The 22,238-nt window shown below is 58.3% G+C and overlaps 3 protein-coding genes across 7 annotated transcripts; 2 read left to right on the top strand and 1 right to left on the bottom strand.

Annotated features, from left to right (window-relative positions):
• Positions 1-1,170: 1,170 nt before the first annotated feature.
• Positions 1,171-10,746, bottom strand: CCDC71 (coiled-coil domain containing 71). Of its 5 annotated transcripts, none has more exons than XR_013957670.1 (2): positions 3,377-10,716; positions 1,171-2,371 (listed from the first exon to the last, which is right to left on the bottom strand). XR_013957670.1 is itself a non-coding variant. In XM_080625618.1 (2 exons), exon 2 carries the CDS (start codon positions 8,405-8,407, stop codon positions 7,223-7,225), a length of 1,185 nt encoding a protein of 394 aa, XP_080481744.1. In that variant the 5' UTR covers positions 8,408-8,468; positions 10,673-10,746; the 3' UTR covers positions 1,171-7,222. The 5 variants fall into 5 exon arrangements, 4 of the variants coding, with proteins under 4 accessions (XP_080481744.1, XP_080481742.1, XP_080481741.1 ...); XM_080625618.1 differs by having other exon boundaries at positions 1,171-8,468; positions 10,673-10,746; XM_080625616.1 differs by having other exon boundaries at positions 1,171-8,468; positions 8,568-10,716.
• LOC308224881 (uncharacterized protein) lies at positions 10,120-14,512 on the top strand (the record flags this gene model as incomplete). Its single annotated transcript, XM_080625183.1, has 6 exons — positions 10,120-10,347; positions 10,394-10,796; positions 11,146-11,531; positions 12,060-12,220; positions 12,584-12,716; positions 14,028-14,512. 6 exons carry the CDS (start codon positions 10,120-10,122, stop codon positions 14,232-14,234), a joined length of 1,518 nt encoding a protein of 505 aa, XP_080481309.1. The 3' UTR covers positions 14,235-14,512.
• Positions 14,513-15,955: 1,443 nt separating this feature from the next.
• On the top strand, positions 15,956-18,851 carry KLHDC8B (kelch domain containing 8B; the record flags this gene model as incomplete). The annotated part of the gene is made up of 5 exons (XM_080625619.1): positions 15,956-16,328; positions 17,074-17,238; positions 17,402-17,626; positions 17,833-17,934; positions 18,655-18,851. The coding sequence occupies 5 exons, from the start codon at positions 15,956-15,958 to the stop codon at positions 18,849-18,851; spliced, it is 1,062 nt and encodes a 353-aa protein (XP_080481745.1).
• Positions 18,852-22,238: the final 3,387 nt, after the last annotated feature.

Raw genomic sequence — 22,238 nt, 5'->3', positions numbered from 1 at the left:
AAAGCAGCAGCTCCCCTGGCTGTTGGCCATGGGGATGCCAAAGCAGTACCACCAGGGACACCCCAGCAGCACCGTGGGACAAGGGGAGCTGTGCGAGAGCCCAGGCAGCTCCCTATGGCTGTGCTCTCTGCAGGCACTGCGAAACCCGGAGGAAAGGCAGGTCTGTGCCCAGCGAGGCTCCACCACCTCCTGGGCTGCGAGAGCTGGCAGGGGATGAGCTGATAAAGAGCCATTAGCACTGGACATCGTGCCTGTAAGCACAGGGATCTTGGCCAAGCAACCCTTATCTGCTCTGAGGAGATGGGAAGTGGCCTGATAAAGGTGGCAGTAACAGGATCTGCAGCCTTGAAAAGCGAGGTAAAAGCGGGAGGGAGGGATCCTCAGTGGGACCTGAGGGACAACTGAGGTCTCCTGGCCATGCCCAGGCACCTCCTGGCTCCCCTGAAGGCCACTTCCCATGCAGAGCTGCGATCCCAGGGATTAATGTGTGGGAGATGACATGCCGGGGGGCAGCTGTGCTGGTTGATGTGCCAGCGGCTCTGCCGCAGCCGCTGTCACCAGCACCCATGGCACCAGTGCTTCAAAGCTGCTGAGCATCCCCTCGGCCCCAGCTCCACAACCCTCAGCAGAGCCCCCGAGCTCCTGGGGCAGCATCTCAGGCCCAGGCAGCATCGCTTGGACGGACATCAGTGCTCCCAGCGGGCAGCCGGTGCTTCCCTGCACATCCTGCAGGGCCTGCAGAGCCACCTTAACCGCTTCCCTTCCCGAGCGCCGGCACCGGCGCCACCGTCCCAGCACCGTTAGTGCCGGGTCAGCGCACCGATGGCTCGCACCGGATCTGGATCACCACGGGAGAACAATGGCTCCTCTGTTGAATTTGTCAGCCGCAGCGTCCCGGCAGGAGAATGGGATCCAGAAGGAAGTCTGCGGGTGGGCAGGAACTAACCTGGAATGTGGATTTATGCCAGTTTAAACCAGTTCAGCACTAGGAGCACTTCCCATCCCAAGCCAGGCATTCCTTAGTGGGGCTTGGGTACCCCAAACCTCTCTGGGGGGAGCTGGGGAGAAGAGGCAGTGGTGGTCTGCAGCTGAGCACACCCCACATGGGAGATGCCATTCCATGGAGCTCCCAGGAGCCAAAAGAAAAGCCGGACACGCTGGGTGGTTCTGAGCACCATTTTACTGAGGGGCTGGCCACCTGCTAGGACTTCAGAACAAAAAGTTCACTTCATTTAAGAGAAAAGAAAAAGACAGTCTGTTTCTTGTCCCATTCCCTCCAAAGAGCGGAATAATACTGTCTTCTCACTAAACAATGCCATTCCAAACTATACAACACGGAGCGAGGAACAGCCCGGCCTCAGACTCAACATTAAACAGTACTATAGCTTCTGCAACATTCTACACCAACAAATGAGAACAGAGAAAAGTTCACTGGAGAACAAGATGGTCACTTGTTGGAGATCCACCACATAACAGTCTGGTCCTCGCCCTCCCACGGGCTGCAGGTGCTGCTCCACGGATGTCACCCGGGATCCTGGAATGCCAGAGGATGCTGCAGCCATGCTGGCGGCTCCAGTCCCAGCCTGAGCAGGTCGTGGAGGAGGCTCTCTTAGAGATGAAGGTTGGTAGAGATGAGGGCAAGGGACCCGGCAGTGCCCATCCAGAGCGGCTGCTGTGGCTCTGCTCGGGAAGCGCTGCTCTTTGGGAATGCTGCACCAGGAACCAGGAGGAGGGAATGGCATCGCACACCGCAAGTCCCCACACCACCAACGCTCATCCCATCCCATCCCATCCCATCCCATCCCATCCCAGGCAGGGTGGTGGAGCAGGGGAGGTTTTTTGCTGCACCTTCTCTTTACACAGCACCATGTGCCTGGGCAGGCATGTGGGAATCACCAGACTCTCACAGGGAGGGAAAGGGTGAATTAAGACAAGGAGAGCTCCAGATGATAATAAGGCCTTTAAGGGACTCCCCAGGGCAAGGCCTAATCATCCCCCCAAGGGGAAGGTGTTTGGGATGCTCACCAGAGAAGTGCTACCCCCATGAGGGTGTCCCAGGGGTACAGGTCTGCATCTCTCACCTTCCCACTGCCACCCCAGCAGGGCCAGTCTGTGTGAGCAATGAAGGACAGAAGCCAAGGGTTGTGAGGCGGCACCTGCCCCAAAAGAGCACCCCCAGAGCCTGTGTAGTGCTGTCAGGCAGGGCAGGACAGGCTCCTGCAGCAGATGGAATGGAGGCAGGGCTATGGCAACACCGCAGACCTGGCCCCTGTTTGCACATCTCCTGCTGCAGCAGAAGCAGAAACTGCTGGTGTCTTTGGTTTTCCCTGATCCCAGCTTCTCGCTTTGCCACCATATCTCCTTGGTGCTCCTAAGTGAAGAGAGGCATCTGGCCTTAGCACCACGGCTTTGGAGGCAGCAGCTGGCCAAGCTGCCAGCGTCACACATCCAGACACCCCTTCACTCAACACCCCACTCATCACCCCTTCACTCAGCACCCTGCCCTAGGGGTGGCTGTCCTGGCTTCTGGGGGCAGATCCCTGCTCCGGCAGCCAGCGGGCCCCTGGCACCTTCCTAACAGCAGGAATGGGCTGCAAGAAGACGGAAACATGATCTTGGTGCTCTCTGTGAGAGTCCCGAACACCAGGGCCTGGGAGCAGCCTGCCCTGCTGCCCTCTCCAGGGGTGGTGCCAGCCCATCCATTGCCCAAACCCAAGTGCTACAGCACTGTCAGGAAGGTGTGAGGTGCCTCAGAAGAGCTGAGGCCACCTCAGCTTGTGGCAGACTGTCCCCATCTGACCATGGGAGCAAACGGGACAGAGCCACTTTGAAGAGTGAAACAAGAACTGTGGATGCCACACAAACCAACCTGCTTGAGCAGCAAGTGCTCCACATAGCCCAGCAGCGACCCTGCCAACCATGCTTAAAACAAGGGTCCTCCCATCCTCAGCTCCTGGGAAGCTGAGACACAAACCTGGTCTCCATCCCCACACATTCCTTGTGTTATGGCCAAAGGCCCAGCTCCCACACAGTGCAGGGAACTTGGACTCAAAGTGATAGAACAATTGGAGTGACTGCACCTCCACCATGCTGGCAAGGTCTGGCTATGAACACAGCACAAGTCAACTGGAAGGGCCCAAATTCTGTCCACAAGCCCAAACCCCAAAGCCCTCCAGACATAGCAGGAGCTGGGAGTCTTCCACCAGCTCCACTGGTGGAGAAGAGCTGCTGGTGTATGAGGGGAGCCCTCCTCCTCCTTGCACTGGAACACTGCTATTGGGCTACAAACCAGGAATAACAAAATAATCCCTTCTTATTTTGCAGAAAAGTGCTTAAGGAATTCTGTACAAGCTGGCTTTGGCGGGGGGCAACCAACCAGTCTGGAAGCAGCAGCAGCATCACACTGGCTGGCTCGCAGGGAAGAGGCCAAGGAGAAACTTCTCCACGTCCAAGCGGTGGCAGATGGTGAAACGTGATCAGAGGGGACATGAGCTTCAGAACGTTGCTACCAATTAACAATGTGATTGCAAGTGGTATCTGATGTCAGCTTCCCCTCAAGCGCCTGCTGGGCGAGCTGCTCTCCCCATGGACATCTGAGGCACGCAGGAAGCTCCAGGACCTTGTCCGGTCGAGGCGAAGCACAAACTCGTGGTTCTTGGCAGCTGAATAAAAGGAAAACCGATTCCCAAAGCCATCAGTTGGATGAGCAGCTCTCTGGCCGCTGGCTGAAGCGCTTCTAGAAGTGACAGTGGCACAAATCCATGCAGTGAGAGCATTCCTGAGAGAGTCTCCAAAGCTCTCTCGGCTGTCACAGTGCCCAGGAACAGCACAGGCCAGGTTAGGCACTTGGATGAATTCAAAGTGACTAATACAGAAACAGGTCTGAACAACCTGCACGCAGCAGAGACCACAGCACCCCAGGCAATGTGTTTCTTTGTGCCCTGCCCTGCTGCAGAGGGCCCTGGAAGGCAAGCCTGCTGCCACAGGGTAACATGGGGTGGAAGGGATTGCTCTGGTTAGACCAGGTCTCAGGCAGCCTCTTGCACATCAGTGTTGAAGGTCCAGGACTCCAGGAGCACCCAGACCATGCCATGAGAGGAAGAACCCTGGAGCCAATCACTAACAGGCTGCAGGCACACATCTGCCTGCACTGGACAGGGAGCAGTTGATGACATTGGCACCAGGGGCCATAATGCCCCTCTGTGAATAACAAGCTGCAATCAGAGAATCCCAGACTGGTTTGGGTTGGAAGGAACCTTAAAACTCATCCAGTTCCAACCCCTGCCATGGGACACCTTCCACTAGAAGAATCTAGAATCTAGACTGGAATCCTTCCAGCCAAGTTCCCAAACTACCTGCAAGGGGGAAGAGGAGGCATGAGGAGGGCAGAGAATAGAGCTCCAGTGCTGCCCCGTAGCATGGGGCCCTTGCAGCCTGTTAAAAGACATGCAGAAGGGATGACAGAGACTGGACTGGTGATGGGCAAGTCCTAGAGCACTGAATGGGCTGCTCGCTTCCCTTGCAGCAGCCTCAGTGGCACAGAAGTGTTTCTAATACTCATCTCTGCCTGTGGAGCACAACACCTCTTGCTGCTGGCTGTAAGGACATTACTGCCAAGCATTTACAGAACTGAGCTCAGTGCTGGGAAAGGCATGGCAGCACTAAGGCAAGATGTTCTGTTGGATGTGTTAAGCAACAGCACAAGCCAAGTCCCTGCCTGGCAAAAGCCCAAGCTGTGAAAGGCAAGAGGTGATGGAGGAGAGTGGTGAGGCAGGCAGCAGTGCAGCTGGGGGAAGAGACACCACGAAGAGGAGGGATATGGCCTCAGGTGCTCAGCTTCCCGCTCAGGCTGGAGGAAAAGCTCAACCCGAATCAGCCTGGTTGATGCAGGGTTGTTTTCCCACCAGAGGCTGGGCTGTGATGTCTGTGCTACATGAAGAGGCTCCAGAAGCAGCTCTCGGTGTCCTTATAAGGGGCTGGGAAGAGGGAAGCTGCTGAGCAGCCTGTGAGGCAGCGATACCACAGGCAGGAGCTCAGAGCACTCCTCAGGAACAACCAAAAAGAGAAACTACAGTGCAAGACTTCCAGACCTGGCATTTGGGAGCGTGGGAATGAGAAAGGTCTGAAGGAGCGGGAACAAAAGGGACAAAGCAATTTTTGGCTGGTTAACAGTGACAGAAGGTCCCTGTTCATCCAGCACCACGTCAGGACACAGAACTCTCTGCCAGGGCGTTTCAAACCACAGAAGTAAATATTTCCTCCTCGTCCGCAGCCAACCAGCGGCATTCACAGGTCAGTCCCAACCACTGCAAGTGATGAGCTCTGACAGCAACGCAGTACAACCATACAGAGCCCGAGCATGGGATTCAGGGCCTGAAATCAGACCCCGAGGGAGAACCTCCACCCTGCTCTACCTGGGTGAGGAGGGAGAACCCTGGCTGTGCCTTGGGACACTCATCCACCTCTTCTCTCCTCTCTGTGCCAAGGTTTTCCTCTCTGAGCTGGGGATCAGACACTGACCCCTTTTACAAAGCACTGAAATGCAGCCAGGTGCTAGGGAGAGGCTGGAACGTGAGGAGCTGAGGCTTCCCAGGGGAGCTCATCCCTTCAGCCAATGTCCACAGAGATTACTAGATCAGATAACTGGTATTTGGAGCTGGTGAGTGGATTACTGGCCCGCTGCTGCAGAGCCTGGCCTGATGCTGCCTCCTCTCTCCGAGCCACCAGGTTCTGCTTCTGCAGATCATCTCACTGGAGACAGTCCCTCCCAGGTGACAGTGACAGCACCTACTGCTCCAATGTGATGTTCCTCCTAGAGCTCGCAGATCCCTCCCTGTGGAGAGCAGACCCAACCTCTGCCAGCACACAGCCTGTGTTCACATGATACAGCATCCGACGGCATCCCACAGCATCCAACGGCATCCCACAGCATGCCCCCAGCGCAGGAGGTTCCACACTGCTTCCTGGGGATGCGCAGAGCCTGCGCTCTGGGAGCTTTCACACCTGGCACACACCTTCTCACAACATCCCAGATGGCACAGCAAAGCTGCCACCCGTCACAACACGGTGCTGATCTCCCCTCCTACTGCTTCACCCCCACAAACCGACAGAGAGAAACAATCTGTTTAAGTCCTGGCATCAATTCTGTCAAATCTTTTGCTTTTCTGCTTTGATTCAGGCTCAAGTATCGCACCGAGCCCTGGGAACAGCAGGATGTAGCTAATACATTCAAACGCAGCCTGTGTCTTCTCTACCTAGAATCTGCTCCTGAAACATCCAGCAACAGCAATGCAGTCACAAGGTGAGCAGGACACTACACAATTCCTGCTCACAGCTCCAGTCCTTTGGCTCTGACAGTCACAGTTCATGTTCTATGGCTGCACCCAGGGTGCAGGAGAGCGGAACAACACTGGTGCTGAGGAGGAATCGCTCTTTGGAGGCAAATCCCTACCATGAGTTCAGAGCTTCTGCTACAAACAAACACAAGAGGCACCTAGAGAATTGCAGGCAACAGCCCCATAACACTCCCCCCCTATGCAGAGGTAATACCAAAACCGTGATTAAAACTATAGTCAATGATGAGCTGGTAATTCTCCAAATTGCTTGGCATTTCTGGAGGCAAACAAGTGGCTACAGCTCTGCCTGCCTCTGAGCTGCTCAGCAGAGCCCAGAACAAGCTGTCACAACACTGGATCACAGAGAAATCCTGGCACCTTCCAACAAAACACTGGCTGAAGGGGAACAAAAGCTATCAAACCCAATCCCAGAGGGATGGAAGGAGTGCATCTTCTCACAGCTCCTGGGCCATGTGCACATATATGGACATATAGATATATAGATAATAAAGTTATAAAATTTGATCAAAATAAACCCAGCAAATGTACAGCTTGAAAAAAGAGCAATATCACAGTGCATCAATGTCATGAGAAAGTCCCGTGTCCTCCCCCCGCACAAGAGCTCAGCCTGCCATGTCCTGAGGTGGGAAGCGAGCCCTCCGACCTGCTGGGCTTGGGTCACCGTCCCCAACAGGTCCTTGTGCTTCTGCAGTCAGCTCTGCAGAGCAGACGAGGCAGGAGCAGCATGGGAGCAGGCTGCTCTGCCTGCAGGTCAGTCAACAGGTCACCCCCAGGCATCAGAGCTCCAGTCTCCAACCTCTCCACGCTCTGCTGCTGGGCTCGTATTTACTTACTTACAAAAGGAGAAAGTGACAAAGTGAAGACCTTCAGGGGACGCTGTGAGCGTGGGACAAGGGCTGAATTCGGATCACGGGGGACAGGTTGACCCTAAGAATCTTCTGTGCTCTCCTCCTCACTTCTTCATCAGAGGAAGAGTTGCCCACCTTGATGGCCCGGAATTTCAGCAGGTTCAAAGTGCTCTGAGCCCGGCGAGGTTTGTTTCGGGCAGGAATGGTATTTGTTTTCTTCCTCTGCGGCGCTTCCCTCGCCTCTGTGGCTCTTCTCTTCTTCTGCCCAGTGCCCTCCCGGTAAGTGCTGTTGTCCTTCCACTCTGTTTTCCCCACCAGAGCTTCCTTATCTTTGATTTTCAAGGTCTTGGCCTGCGGTGCTGCAGTGCAGCCCTGGGACGAGCTGCCTGTCACTCTCCCGTTGAGGACTCCCGAGGCTTTGCAAGCGTTGCTCTCCTGCAGCACTCCACCCTTTGGTCCCTTCAGGAGATTTAAAGCCAGGGTGGCAGAATCTGGTGCTTTCTTTACCAGGCGCTTGTAGCCCTTACCCTTGGCTAGTTTAGCTGCTTTGCCTGAAGGAAACTTCGCTGGGGGACTCGAAGCCTTGAGGAGTTTAAGATCTGAGGGCGAGATCCCAAGACGCCCTCGTGTGTACTTGGACTCCAAACAGGATGCGGTGGCTTTCAGCGGCACCAGAGCCTCCAGAACCACCGACAGTCTCATGGCTGGATACACATCAGGATACATGTTTGTAGGGAAGCCCACTGCTGCAGCCTTGGATGTGCTGGATTTTGTCTGCTTCAAGGAGCTCAAGAGAAGATTTGTGGAATCCCCTTTTGGGACAGGTTGACTGGAGACTTTCAGAGAGTTCACTGGCACGCTGGTGGGCTCAGCAGGCACCTTTGCCATGGCTGTGGTGTTTCTGGCTGGACTCTTAGTGGTGCTGGCACAGTGCTGGGGACTGCTCTCTTTTGTCTGAGTTGGTGTGTCCGCCGTGCACGAGCTGTACCCGTACACATCCTTACTCCTCAGAACAGTGGGCTGGTAGCCCTCCTCCTTCAGGCTCTGAATGAAGGCCACCAGTTGGGTCTCTGTGTCCGAAAGGTCCTTGGACATGGGGTTGAAGACTCGGAGGGCTTCCTCCAGCACTTTCTGTCCTGCAGAGGAAATTCTTGACCAGGAATGGACAGCTTTTTCTTCCACATTGTTCACTGCAATATTCATGGCATTAGGCAAGCGGGCGCTTTGGAAAGGTCCAAATTACTGGGAAAACAACTCTTGACACCTCAAAAGGAAAGAGAAGATAGTTAGCTCACAGCAACTGAAATCAGCTCATGGTTTGAAGCAGGGACCTGAAACTGTTAAGCCAGGTACAGCTACTCACAGACATCAGGTCAAATTCTGGGCATCACCCACATTAGAAGCATCATCAAGAAAATCCTGTCACTGATTTCTCTCTGGAGGAAATCCAAATCATCCTGAATATATTCTCAACCCTAAACCAAGATTTCAGGCAATCCCATCCAACCCAGCCCAGGATAAATGGTTCCAATGGTTAACGCAGTAAACTGTGCAGCTTGCTTCCACTTTGAGCTTGACACACCCCAGCTCTGAGTAACCAGATCTCATCTTCCTTTGGTAAAGCAGCCTTGAGAACTGAACCCTCACTGAGAACACCACGATGGAGCCGTCTCAATACTCACAAGCCTGAGCACCTCAAATCTATCCTGGCATCACATTCAGTTTTCCAGCTTCCTAATAGATTCTGCTCACAAATTGATTCTGAGTCCCTGCCAAAGCTGCAGCATCCTCCGGGAGACCTGACAGGAGGGCTGGAGGCTCTTTCAGCTGTGCTTTGTCGATGCCAAAGGCTATGGTGAGGCAACACCGCTCCTTGCTTCTCTCTTGTTTGAACAACGGTCTGCAACTCGCTGTCCCAGCAAACTGGTGTTGATCCAAGGGCACTCACTGCCAAGCGAGCAGGAAGCAGGAAACTCAAGCAGGGCAGTGAGAAGGAAACACACATCACCAGGGCCAAGTGTACAGTGGCCTGAGGGAAAACACTGGGATCACGCTCAGGGCACTGCACAGCTGCCTGCGTGGGGAAAAAGAGCTGGTTATTGGTTCAAATACACAATAGGCACTGAAGAGGAGGCCAGAGATGCACCCAGGAGGACCCTGACAGTCTCACACCGAGCTGGTGCCCTCACCAGCTCCACTGAAGTTATAAAATCTTCAGTTTCAATGATACCTCTGAAAATAACAAGGATTTGGTGAAAATCTCTTTTTAGGGAAACAGGGAAGGTGTCAGAGACACTATGAGAGAGGGCACTGTGCAGGCAACAAAGCTGTGATGGAAAAAGTTGGTGCCTGAGCAGAGAAAGGAATGAATCATATCCAGTGCTCCTCACGGACCTCCGGGAATACCGGCCCCAGAGCGGCCGCCAGCGGCACAGGCAGGGAAGGGTCAGAAGCCAAAGGAGCGGCAGAAGGGGAAGCACAGGTCAGCAGCGGGTAAGAGCCTCCACATGACACACTAATCCCAGTCAAGTGCTCTGCGGACGTCACAGGGATTTGGAGGAGGATAACGCGGGGAATCTCCCACGGCAGAGGGCAGGCAGGCAGGGAAGCAAAGGAGCCACGGCCGGTGTCACAGCCAGAGGTGAGATTTGCCACCTCCACAGGGAACAGGCGAAGCCAGCAGGGTGTAAAGCTTAATCCTGATCTGGTAGAGAGGAAGAAGCACAAGGAACAAAGGGCTGCCAATGGATCTTCTTCAGGAGCAGCTGGGACACCATAAGGGACACTCAGATGCTGGACAGAGAGGCTGTGACACCCATGGGGACAGGACCCCTCAGCATCAACCCGCTTGGTCGTGTTTTGTGCAGCCCAAGCTGCAGCTGGAGCGAAGCTGCCCACGGGCAGGCTCAGCCCCGATGTCCACCCAACACCAAGAGCCCTCACCTGAGCCACTACCGGGAGGACATGCCCTGGTGGAGCGCCATGCGGCCACTGCCCCACGGTGCCAGCGCGGGGTTGAGGCCCGGCTGTGCGGGCACGGAGCTCTAGGGACGGGCCCCGCGGTGACTCCCACGGTGCTCCGGGCTGGGAGAGCCGGGGGGGACCCGGGGAACCAGCCCCTCTCCATGACCCCCCCGGCGGAGGCGAGGCCCGTTCCCGAGCGCCTGTCCCGCACCTCCCCATCGCCAGGCCCGGTCCGGACGAGACGCCGGTAGCACCGAGACCGGAGAAGCCGCGGCGCGGGTCGGGTCGAGCCGCGCTGGCCGGTGCAGCGGGGACGTGCTTGGTGCACACAGCGGGTGCGGCCCGCGCCAGCTGCGGCCGGGGGGTGAGGTGAGGAGGGGAGGGGAGGAGGAGGCGGGGTCCGGGGCGGGGCTCCGCGGCTCCGCCCCCAGCGCCCGGGGCCGCCGGCTCGGCAGCGCCCCCGCCCGGGAGCGCGGGGCCCGGGCACCGCCGGCCTCAACCTACCGGCCGCTGCCAGACCCGCCGCTGCGCCGCGACCGCCGCTCCAACATGGCCGCCCGCGGAGCGCCGGAACCACCGCCCCCTTCCGCTTCCGCGCACCGGGGACACGCCCCCCCCAGTGTCCATGGTAACGGCCGTTACGGCGCCGGTGGCGGGCGGGGGTCCTCGGGCCGGCAGGGGGCGCTGGCAGGAGGAAGCGGCGCGGGCGGAAGTGGCGCCGTTTCCAGGTAACGGCGGCGTGGCCGGTACCGGGGCGATGAGCAGCGGATCCGGCCGGCGGCTGGTGCTTCACGTTGATCTCAACAACACGGTGGTGGTGGCGGACACGGTGTCGGGGCAGGGCCCGCGGGCCGCCCTCAACAGCTTCCTCAGCACCGTCACCTGGGGCCGCGCTGCGGCCTCCGGTGAGCACCGGGGAGCCGGGGCTTGTGAGGACCGGGGATCGAGCAGCGGCTGAGCCACCCCTTCTCTTGCAGGCGAGTGGCAGTGGGTGAGTGACCGCCCGTCCCTGCGCCCGCCGTGCCCCGGTGCCCTCAGCTACTACAGCCACCACGGCCGGGATCCCGCGTTCACGGAGGGGGGCCCGGGCCGGCGCTTCCGCAGCCTCCACGCCCGCCACCTGCAGCTGCTGGAGTGGCCGGGCCGGCCGCACGAGGTGCTCTCGGTGCAGGGGGACCCCAGCAAGCGCTACCACCTCCTGCTCCCCGCCTTCCTCCGCCTCCTGGACGCCCTGCACCGGGACGGGCGCGCCTTCGCTGTCATCTTCAGGACGTTCGGCACGGACCTGCCCCGCGCCCTCCGCGCTGTCAGCTGTGCCCTGGAGGGGCAGCACCCCCAGTTCCCTGCACTGCGGGACGTGGCGGTGAGTGGTACCCAACGCATCCCTGTGCTGGGATGCTCTGCTGACCCTTGGCTGACTTTGCTGTTTAAAACACCAGGGAGGGAACGCAGCAGCTTCTTGGGATGGAGCTGTTAGCAGTAGGAAGCACGTGTGTATATGGATCCTGCTGGGAAAGGTCTCCTCTTGGGGTATCCCAAGTTGGATAGAGCATCCCTTCTCTTGGAGAGGGGCTGCAGCAGCGGAGCTGATCACAGCCATGCTCTTCCCCTGGCAGCACACCAGTAGGAATGCTGGGAGCAAGCTTTGGAAGCTGCCTCAGTTGTTCCTCGGAGTATTCATAGGGAATGGAGATTGAAACATGGGCAGTGTGCAGCAAGGTCATTCCCTCCCATCCCAAGGGAGATAAGTTTTGGTTGGGGGGTTCCACACTTCCTGTTGTTTTGTCCCCAGCACCATCCTCCTATGCTGTGCTGGTGGGCAGCCTCTAATGCACCAACGAACCTGTCTGCTTTGGCAACCTTTCCTCTCCCACTCTCTGTGGTCCTGCAGCTCCCTGTGGACCTTACCCCTGGGCAGATACGCTGCAGCAAGCGGGAGGTGGTGCTGACAAGGGGAGCAGAGCGCCTGACCACTCGGGAGGATGCAAGGAAGCTTTATAACTACTTCAGCTCCTTTGAGGGAATTGGCGGCTTCCAAGACCACTTTGACTGGTGAGAAACAGGGCACTGAGGTTTCTTCTCTCCTGTGATTCTTGGAGCTTCTCCTGCTCTGGGATAGCTCTGAGTTTTGAGGTCTTTACACTGTTGGGGACCCTATCACTTACATGCTTCCCACTTTGCCTGTGGGCAGCCTGATGGGGCTCTCATAATCTTTCTTCAGGCCTTAGTCTACTTCCTGCTTTTCTCCAAACACCCCCTGATTTGTCACCTCGCTGCAAAATGTCCTTTTCCTAGGAAGCAGAAGCAGGCAGAGGGATGGGACGGTCTCTGTTGTTGTTGTACCTGACCTGCCTTTACCAGAGAACTGTTCCCCTCTCCCTCCCTGACTGCTCCTTGTCCTGCTTGCTGTTTCAGGTGGGCCAGAAATCAGTTCTCCTCCCGGGGTGGGAAACCCCTGTGGATTGATCCCCATGATCCCAGCATTCACCACATCTTCATTGATGACAATATCCGGCTGGACGATGCCGACACCATTGTTAATCCCCAGGTAAGGCTGAAAGTCCCTCCAGCGCCTGCTGCCTGCGCTGCAGGGTGTCCTGGTGAGCCTGAACGCCTGTTTCCATCCAGAAGGTGGTGGGGAATGAAAGGGGGAATGGTCAACAGCGTTTGCCAGGCAGCGGGGAGAGGTGAGGAATGGGATGCTCATCAGGTAGTCTGGAGAGTCAGCCTTGTTCAGCCTGGAGAAGAGAAGGCTCCTGAAGGGGAGACCTGAGAGCAGCTCCAGTGCCTAAAAGGGCTACAGGAAACCTGAAGAGGGGCTTGGGACAAGGGCCTGTAGGGACAGGCCAAGGGGAATGGCTTTAACCTGCCCGAGGGGAGACTGAGATGAGCTCTTAGGCAGAAGCTCTTCCCTGTGAGGGTGCTGAGGCGCTGGCACAGGGTGCCCAGAGAAGCTGTGGCTGCCCCATCCCTGGCAGTGTTCAAGGCCAGGTTGCACACAGGGGCTTGGAGCAAGCTGCTCCAGTGGAAGGGGTCCCTGCCCGTGGCAGGGGTTGGAGCTGGAGGAGCTTTAAGGTCCCTTCCAACACAACCCAGTCTGCAATTCCAGGATTCCACAAAAGCTCTCCCAGCTCAGGGATCTGTAGCTGGTGGCAGGAGCTGTCACTGCCTGGAACAGACCTGTCAGGAACAGGCTTTGGTCTGTGCTGTGCCTGATTCCCGGGAATTACTGCGGGTGGCTCTGCTGTGAGTCTGAGGCCCCTGTACACAGCAGTGTGTCTGCAGTGGCTGAGCACGGCTCACACAGCTCCACTTGCAGCATTCCAGCCTCAGGCTGATTCCCTGATCAAGGAGTTCCTGCTTTCACCACCTGCAGCCAGCACAGCAGGTCAGTGGGGCTGCTCAGCTTGTCTCAGAGCAGCCGCGCAGCCAGAACAGGGCTCCCTTCACACCAGATCAGACAGGTAGGATGAAGCTGTGGTGGCAGCAGACCTCGCTGGGTCTGGGTGACACCCAAGGCCTTTGCAGCCAGGACTGGCAGGTTGGACACCAGCTTCTCCTCCTCATCACCAGCTCTTCAGGGCTGTCCCTGTGTCAGTGACAGCGACAGAGCAGCACTGGGAGGAAACAGATTGTGAGGTGGCCTTAGGGAGAGCTGTGGTAAAGATCAGAAGGTGAATTCCAGTGCAAGAGATCAAAGGAAGAGCTGTTGGCAGAGCTTCTCCTGGGGTCGGCTGCTCCACAAGAGCTGTTTTCTTCCAGCTGCGTGGTGTCGTCTGTTCCGTAGGGAAGCACGGCCCTGGCACTGCTGCCCATGGAGAGTGTGGGTGCCTCTACGAGCTGCTCTCTCCCATTGCAGGTGTTCTCGGAGCGGGGCAGCCACAGCCCCCGGCACGTTCCCACCTCGGAGCTGTACGATGTTTGCCTGGTGCAGACCGACCTGCTGCAGGCCATTGCTGACCAGGACTATTTCCTGCGCTGCGTGAGGAGGTGCGAGGAGAACTACGACCGTTACCTGGTCTGCAGGGAGGAGGACACCCCGAGCCAGCAGTGGGATGGACGGTGATGCCTCCTCACAGGGGCAAGGGGCTCTGGACTTGGAACACCACCTGCTTCCTGCTGTGCATAGGCAAAGTGCGGGGCTGGGCTCTTCAAGCTCTCCCTGTTCTGATGTGTGATGTACCCACATCTTCCTACCAGAAGCCTCCATGCCTGAGCACGAGCATCCTGGGAGCTTGTGTGATGGGATCCCTGGAGGAAATGCCTCTCCTTTCCTTGGCAGGGCCATTCCACCATGGGTGCAACACAGACATCCATGCAGCATTCACACCTCTATTTCCACTGCCGCGCCAGTGCCTGGTGCGGGGTGGTGTTACCATCAGCACACCCGAGTGCTGTGGTGTCCTCCCCAGCAGAGCCATCCAGGCCCTGTCCCTTCTGCCTGTTTTTAAAGCAAACCTTTTTAGCTCGTTACTGGTGTGAGTTTCCTGCCTGGCCTCAGCTGTGCCTGTGCTTGTGGGTGGGAAGTGCCTTTCCTGGTGTCTTCATTCACGGGGCTCAGTCGAGTCAGGACAAAAGTAACCATAGAGGGTTTGGGACCTTCCTGATGCCACAGAGACCCCAGTAAGGGTGTGCTCGGAGTAGGACCAATCTCATGCTCCATCCCTGGAGGTGGTGGCAGGCACGGGGTCCTCTTCAGGGGGGGACGGCAGCTTCTCGGCTCCGTGAGCCCGGTGCTGGGGTAGCACCAGCCGGCACCGCGGGGTGTCTGCGGCTCCTCGTGGGCACGGCAGAGCGGCAGCACCCCGGGAGGGCCGGGCGGCGGCGGGGGGGGACCGGGGCGGGCGCGGCACCGCCTCCACCGGCAGCGGGCGGGAGCGGCGCGGGCGGCGGCGCGGAGTGGAGCGGAGCGGCGGGGAGAGCAGCGGAGCGGGGGGGAGGTGAGCGCGGCCACGGTCCCAGCCCCGCTCCCGGCGGCAGGCACGGGGTGCGGGGGTGCAGCGGGAGCCGCAGACAGCAGCCGTCCGGTGGGTGCGGGATGCGCAGCGGGGGTGGGAGGTTCGGGGGGTCCGGGCTGTGCAGCGGGAGCCCCGCGGAGCCGGAGCACTGGGAGATAAGGGCCATGCGCCGGGAGCCCGGGGGTGCGGGCAAAGAGCCTCGGGGAGCAGTAGCCCCGGTGGGTGCAGGCTGTGCACCGGGAACCCCGGAGAGACGGAGACCGGGTTGCGGGAACCTCGAGGAGCCGGAGCCCCAGTGGGTGCAGGCTTGTGCATTGGAGCACTGTGCACTGGGGAGATGGAGACCGGGATGCAGGAACCTCAGAGAGCAGGGGCTCAGGGAATGGGAGCCCTGGTTAGTGCAGGCAGGGAGCCTTGGGGAGCCATGGGGAGCGGGAGCCTCGGTGGTTGCAGACAGGGAACCTCGGGAAGCAGGAAACTCAATGGGTGCAGGCAGGGATCTCAGGGGAGACTTGGTGGGTGCAGGTAGGGAGCTCTAGGGAGCAGGATCCCAAAGGGGACAGGCAGGGATCCCCAGGGTGCAGGCAGGGAGCCCAGGGTGCAGGAGCCCAGAGGGAACAAGCAGGGAGCCCCAAGAAGCATGCATCTGTCACATCACCAGGGGAGCTGTCTCACCGGGGCCGGGGGGATCCGTGGGTGCCTGTGTGCTGACTCGGGTGCTCTCCCCACAGGAGCAGGGTGGGCAGACCCGGGCCAGGGCTGAGCCGGGCCGGATGGGCGGCACGGCAAGGCCAGGGCCCGGGGACCCCCGGGGCGGCTGATCCGGCCCATGGCGGCGGGCGCGGGCGCCTTTGCGTGGGCCACGTTCCCCTCCATGCCCACCCGGCGCGTGTACTGCAGCGCCGCGCACCGCGACGGGCAGCTCTTCGTGCTGGGCGGCTGCGGCGGCAGCGGCAGGGCCCTGGGCACTGCCGAGCTGCTCGACCTGCCCGCACAGCGCTGGACCACGCTCCCGCCACTGCCCACACCACGGGCTGGTGCTGCTGCCCTCGCCCTGGGCAAGCAGATCCTGGTGGTGGGTGGTGTGGACGCGGCGCAGAGCCCCCTCGCCTCCGTTGAAGGCTACCACGTGGATGAGGGCAAGTGGGAGAGGAAGGCGGCGCTGGCGCAGCCCTCCATGGGCATCTCAGCTGTGCAAAGAGGTGAGGGATGGGGCTCGGATACAGCTGTCTGGAGAGGTGGGGATGCAGGTGTCAGGGATGCTCGGGTGGGATTTGGATCCTGTTGAGATGCACTATGAGGCTTTCACCCTGCAGTGAACTTGCCACTTAATGGCAAGGTTATGCTCCTGCCTCGGTAGCCATGGTGCAGGAGGTGATGTGGAGCATCTCCAGCGGCAGGAGCCTGCCCCAGCTGCCCTGGCTGGGAGCAGGCCAAGCACCCTGCTCCAGCCTGGCTCAGTGTTCTGTGCATTGCACACATTGTGATTCCTGCCCAAACTTTGCTGAGCAGAGCCCGGGAGCCGGGGTTGGTGTTCATATGCAGTGCCCATGTCTGCTCCCTGGCTGGGGATGCTGTGAGTGGGGTGGGCAGGGCACAGGGGACGGCGGGGCAGCGGCGGGAGCGGAGCAGGATTTGGCAGCATGGCTGTGTTGCCATGGTGTCTCCAGGGAGATGGTACTGCCGAGAATAATTAGAGCCGATGGCCTTGTGCTCTGCTATGCGTCTGATGGATGGGGCGCAGAGAGGAGCTGGAGGGTCCCAGGGGGGTCAGGGCATTGCTAGGCTCAGGCCTGACCACACTCACTGTTCCCTGGCCACCCCGAAGCAGCAGCCAGCCATGGGGCTCAGCACCACCCCTGCTGCCTGCACTGGAGGGCACAGAGGGGCACACAGCCCCATGGTGCTGCCTATAGCCCCCCAACCTCACTGCCACCTCTTTTGCAGATGGGACCGTCTACGCCTTGGGGGGAATGGGTGCAGACACCTCTCCCCAAGCACTGGTCCGTGTCTATGAGCCGGCAAAGGACCACTGGCAGCCCCTGCCCTCCATGCCCACTCCCTGCTACGGGGCCTCTGCCTTCCTGCAGGGCAACAAGATCTTTGTTCTGGGTAGGTGCCCCCCATGTCCCTTCGCTGCATCCCTGGAGCAGGGGGTGACCTGGTGCACCACAGGGTGGCTCCATGCTGCCCATCCATCCCTGCACTGCATCCAGTGGTCCCATCCTGCTCAATGGCGCCGGATCGGGGCAGTGGCAGAAGCATCTCTGCGCAGGGGGCCGGCAGGGCAAGCTGCCTGTCACCGCCTTCGAGGCCTTCGACCTGGAGACGAAGAGCTGGACGCGGTACCCCAGTGTGCCGAGCCGCCGTGCCTTCGCTGCCTGCGCCATGGCTGACGGCATCGTCTTCAGCCTGGGCGGGCTGCAGCAGCCGGGGCCACACAACTTCTATTCCCGTCCACACTTCGTCAACACCGTGGAAATGTTTGATCCTGCACAGGGTGAGCTGGGTGGGGGAATCCCTGTGGTCCTGGGTGCCTCCATGGGTCTTGGTGAGGGGTGTCCGTGCCCCAGGGATGTGATTCATTGGGGATTTGAGCATCAGCCTCTGCATCCATAAAGTTGTGCTCCCTGACCCAGGGGTGTCCTGGCATCAGTGTGCAGAGAGGAGCCCCGGTGGGTGATGTTCACACCCTCTCACCCTCAGGTGCATGGAGCAAGCCGAGCCGCGGTATCCGCATGAGGGAGAAGAGAGCCGACTTTGTGGCTGGCTGCCTGGGAGGAAGAGTGGTGGCTGTGGGTGGCCTTGGTAATGCCAGGAGCAGGCGCATGGCCATGTTCCCATCTCTGACCTTTGTGGCACATCAGTTACCTTCATGGGCAGGTTGGCTGTGCAAACCATGGGGATACTGCAACACCCTCTGCATCGTGTCCCTCCTGTGCCCCCCAGTGCTGGGGGCTGCTACACAGTCTGCCTGCACTGAGCTGATAGCCCTGTTCATGTGCAGTGTACCATGCTCACACAACCCATACCAGCTCAGCCCCGCTGCACAGGGCTGCAGCATTGCATTCCTCTCCTGAGAGCTGGGGAAAGGTTAGTGCTGTCAGTCAGCAGCAGGATGCAGTGGGAAGGAACTTGGTGTCGGCCACAGCATCCCCACTGAGCGCTGCCAGACTCATCCAGAGCCGGACCTCCTGCTGCAGGGCAAGAGGAGGTGATGGGGAAGACAAGTGGTGCTGGCTGGATCCCTGTGGCATGGCGTTGCTCTGAGCACTGCCATAGTGGGAGCTGCCCTCCCTTATCCTCCTGTGCAGAGCCAGCAGTGCAGCATTGTTGCCAGCAGCAATCCCTTTGGAGATGCTGCTAATCCTCTTGTGTCCCTGCTAATTGCCTTTGGGATGACAGAGCCCACACAGCCCAGGGCTCAGGGGCTCTGCCTGGGGCATCAAAGGCATGTGAAGGATGAAAGGCAGAGCCGGGGGTGCGGGTTATGACTGTGGGGCACTGATGCCGTTCTGTGTCCCACAGGGAACCAGTCCTGCCCGCTGGACTCAGTGGAAGGGTTCAGCCCCTCGCAGAAGAAGTGGGAGCCGCTGCCGCCCATGCCCACGGGCCGCTGCTCCTGCTCCAGCTGCCCGGCGCCCAGCCTGCTCTTCATCATCGGCGGGGTGGCGCAGGGCCCCAGCGGGGCTGTCGAGGCTCTGTGCCTGCGCGAGGCACCCTGAGCCGGGCCCCAGGGACCAGCCCCGGCTGAGCACCAAGTGCCTGAAGACGGGGACAGGGTGTGTGAGTACCGGTGCGCGCGGGTGACCCGGCTCCGGGGTGTCACTGTCCCATGGCACCGGGCGCTGGAGCAGCCATAGTGTCTCACCTTGCCATGGAATCACCTCTGGCCTTCTGCAGCGCTGTGGCAACGGAGCCTGGGGTTAAAGCCTGCCTGGTGAGAGGGCTGTGGCTGGTGGCACAGAGGGAGCAGCGGTGGTAGGACTGTCGCTGGCCACGCTGCCCCATCTGTGCTGCGGCATGTCCGTGCCGTGTGTGTAGCAGTAAGTGCTGTGTCGTCGTAGACCCAGTCGATGTCTCATGTAGCACAGAGGTGCCCTGTAGCTCAGTGCCTAGGAGGTGATGTAGCACCTCAAATAAATGAAACACGTGGAGTTTTACCCTGCTGGAGTCGTGTCGTCCCTGGGTATCCTGCTGCAGGCAGGGATATGTCGCAGCCTGTCAGGAAGCATCCTCCTAAGGGACCCCGTGCTCTGCAGCAGGGACGGCTCTTGCTCCTTTCCCCACTGCCAGAGTGAGCAGAGCAATGTGATGCAGGGATCTAGCCCTCCTTTTGGAGGGCGAGAGCTGAGCAGTGGCTGTCCTGCCGCGGTACAGCCTTGCTCCTGCTTGGCCTCTCCTGTGGTGAAGGGGCTGCAGGGGGTGAAAGCAACAGCAGAAGAAAGGCTTTGTCAGAGGGAGCAAGGCTGCAAGAGAGGGCAGGGAATGGCGAGGGCTGCCAGAATGATGAGAAATAAGATGAGATGCTGAATGATGACAGGGCTCCTGGACCCCATCCAGCATCACAGCCCTGTCCCAAAGGAGACAGGGAGAGCTGATCCAGCTGTGTCTGGGTCACCTGGAACACTGCATGTCCTGCTTCTGGCATCAAGAAGGGAAGGTAAGCTCCATATCAGTGGTGTCTGTGGGTGATATTTAGGCGTGCACAGTGAGACCAGTGGCGGGTGCCCCCCAGTCTGCAAGTGGTCTCCTGAACCTTGTTGGTTTTGGCTCCAAGCAGAGAGGGATTCGATCTTTCACTGATAGAACATTAGAAAGATCTCACAGGTCTGAGTAAATACTAAGTGTGGATGCCTGACCTTTTGCAGAAGACAGCTGGTGTGATCCTCAGGTGCGTAGCAGGGCCAGAGGGACAGGAGGCTGAATCCCAGCATGGTGTGGCACATCCAGCACACTGCTGGGGCAGACTGTGCCATGTGAGGGGAAAGTTGGAAATGATTCAGAGAAGAGCATCCACAAGATGGTTTTGGTGGTGTTGCCCCATCATCTCTGCTGCCCACTCAAGTGCAGTGATCACCGGGTCTGCCCCAGTGTGTTGTATGGCCTCTTGCTAGCATTCTGGGAGGAACATCCTGGGGTACCTGGACTGACAGTACCTCGGCTGAAGCCATCCCTGCATCTGCCTCTGGAGTTGCCATAGAAACCACCGCTGTGCCAAAGGCAGCATCAACAGGGAGCCCCGAATTAGTGATTGAGCCATACCCAGCAGCAGGAGGATGCGCTGGCATCTGGAGGTCAGCAGCTTACACTGTGCTGGGGGCCGGAGAGAGGGACCCCTCCTCTAAGCATGATGTGTCTCCAGCCCTGTCCTATGAACACTGCAGCAGAGCCCTGTTTTCACAATGTACCTTGACCTGTGCTCAGCCTCGCTGGGCTCTTCCTTCCTGGGGTCCTGGGAGGTGACAGACTCCTTGGTGCCACTTCAGTACCTCTCTCCTCAGCATGCCAGCCCTCTCCAGAAGCCACAGAGGCGCATAACTTTAGTCTCATCAAAACTTTCATCATGTGGGACCCTAAATCACAGAGCTGTGTGGAAATGCAGACCTGATTAATAAGCTTTTCCCACAGGAGCATCGCACGGACGGGATAAATCAGACACTGAGTCACCACCAAACTGACACCCCTGCATGCCAGCCTCACTGCTTGCCCTGCTGCTCACCAGTGCTCCGGGCTGCTTTATCCAAATCCAAGACAATGATGGGTGCAAAGAGGTGCGAGACACTGGAGGGGGAATCTGTGGCTTGAGAGCCTCTTGCCATTGGGTGTTTCCAGTTGATGGTCCCTACCCCACAAGGGGTTTGTCCCTCTCTCAGCAGCATCTTGCCTCATGCATATGATTGCCTGGCACATCAAGCCATGGCAGTGCTGTCTGGCTGAACAGAAATCCATGACTTCTCCTAAAAATGTGGATTTCTCCTTCTTTTCTACATCCACTTTTGGGCACAGGACCAGGATCCCATCCAAATGAGGGGAAAAGAGCAACCAGGACCATGGCCAAGGACATCTTGGGATGGATGGTGCAATCTTCAGGCAAAGAGATGATGGTTCTGACCACCCTTGGAGTTTGGCACGTTATTAACTGAATTGCTCCTGTGAGTTTCTAATGAAATGCATTACAAAGAGAAAAAGAATTGAGGGACACAGCCCATATATTACTGTCTATCTCTTAGCAGCTTCTGCTAATCCTTACTAAATGAAAGGCTTCAGGTATCTGGCCACACTCCCTAGCACTAGCAGCACAGTCTGTTACTTCAGATAGAAGGAGAGCCATGAGCCAGCGCCTGGCAACATGGCTAATCTCCCTGGAGCGTATTATGGATGGGGGAACTGGCACTGGAGGTAGCTGTCAGACCTATAATTTAAACAATGTGTTTCCTTATAGGAATGTCTTTCCATTGTCAGCAGAACTACACAAATCACATTTATCATACTCCACAACCTTGGTAAATGCTCAAACCAGGAAGCTCCAGCCACACCACAAATAGGAATAGCTCTTTACAATAGCCTACAATAACATGCTGAGCCTTATCGCCGGTGTGCAAAGCACTGGCAAATCCTTTCCTAAGGGCAGTGAAATTGCTGTAAACAGCCACAGGGCTTTACGGTCTCTTCTGAAGGGAGTTCTGGGCCAACTTTCCAATTAGGAGCAATAAAATGATGGAAAATGGCCATTTACGATGCAGGGCTCTATAGGTCCTGGGTGCACAGCAAGAGTCTTGGCAGCAGCACCGACACCAAAGAGCTGCAGCAGTTCAGGAGCAGAACAAGGGTCTGTTTACTCAACAAGCACAATAAACATCAATGTTCCCATCAGCACGGCTCCCTGGGGGAAGATTCGCCTTCCAGCCCACGGCTGCCTTGGACAACCTGGCCATTATCCATTCCCTGAAGCAGAGACAAGATCCAGGCTGTGATTCCCTGCTCCCGTCTTAGCAAATCAACCTGTTAGAGGTGCATCGTGCAGCTGAGAGTTAACAAGCCACTGTGATGAACCCCAGCTCTTTATACCAGCCCTCGCGCTGCAGTGACAAGCAAAACCAACGCAGCCA

The sequence above is a fragment of the Psittacula echo genome (assembly GCF_963264785.1).
Source record: "Psittacula echo genome assembly, chromosome: 9".
NCBI lineage: Eukaryota > Metazoa > Chordata > Aves > Psittaciformes > Psittacidae > Psittacula > Psittacula echo.
This window is presented reverse-complemented; position numbering and strand designations above follow the sequence as displayed.

Bases quoted from the DNA above. Each gene is read 5' to 3' on its own strand.
- CCDC71 (XM_080625618.1), bottom strand. From the start codon at position 8,407: ATGAATATTGCAGTGAACAATGTGGAAGAAAAAGCTGTCCATTCCTGG.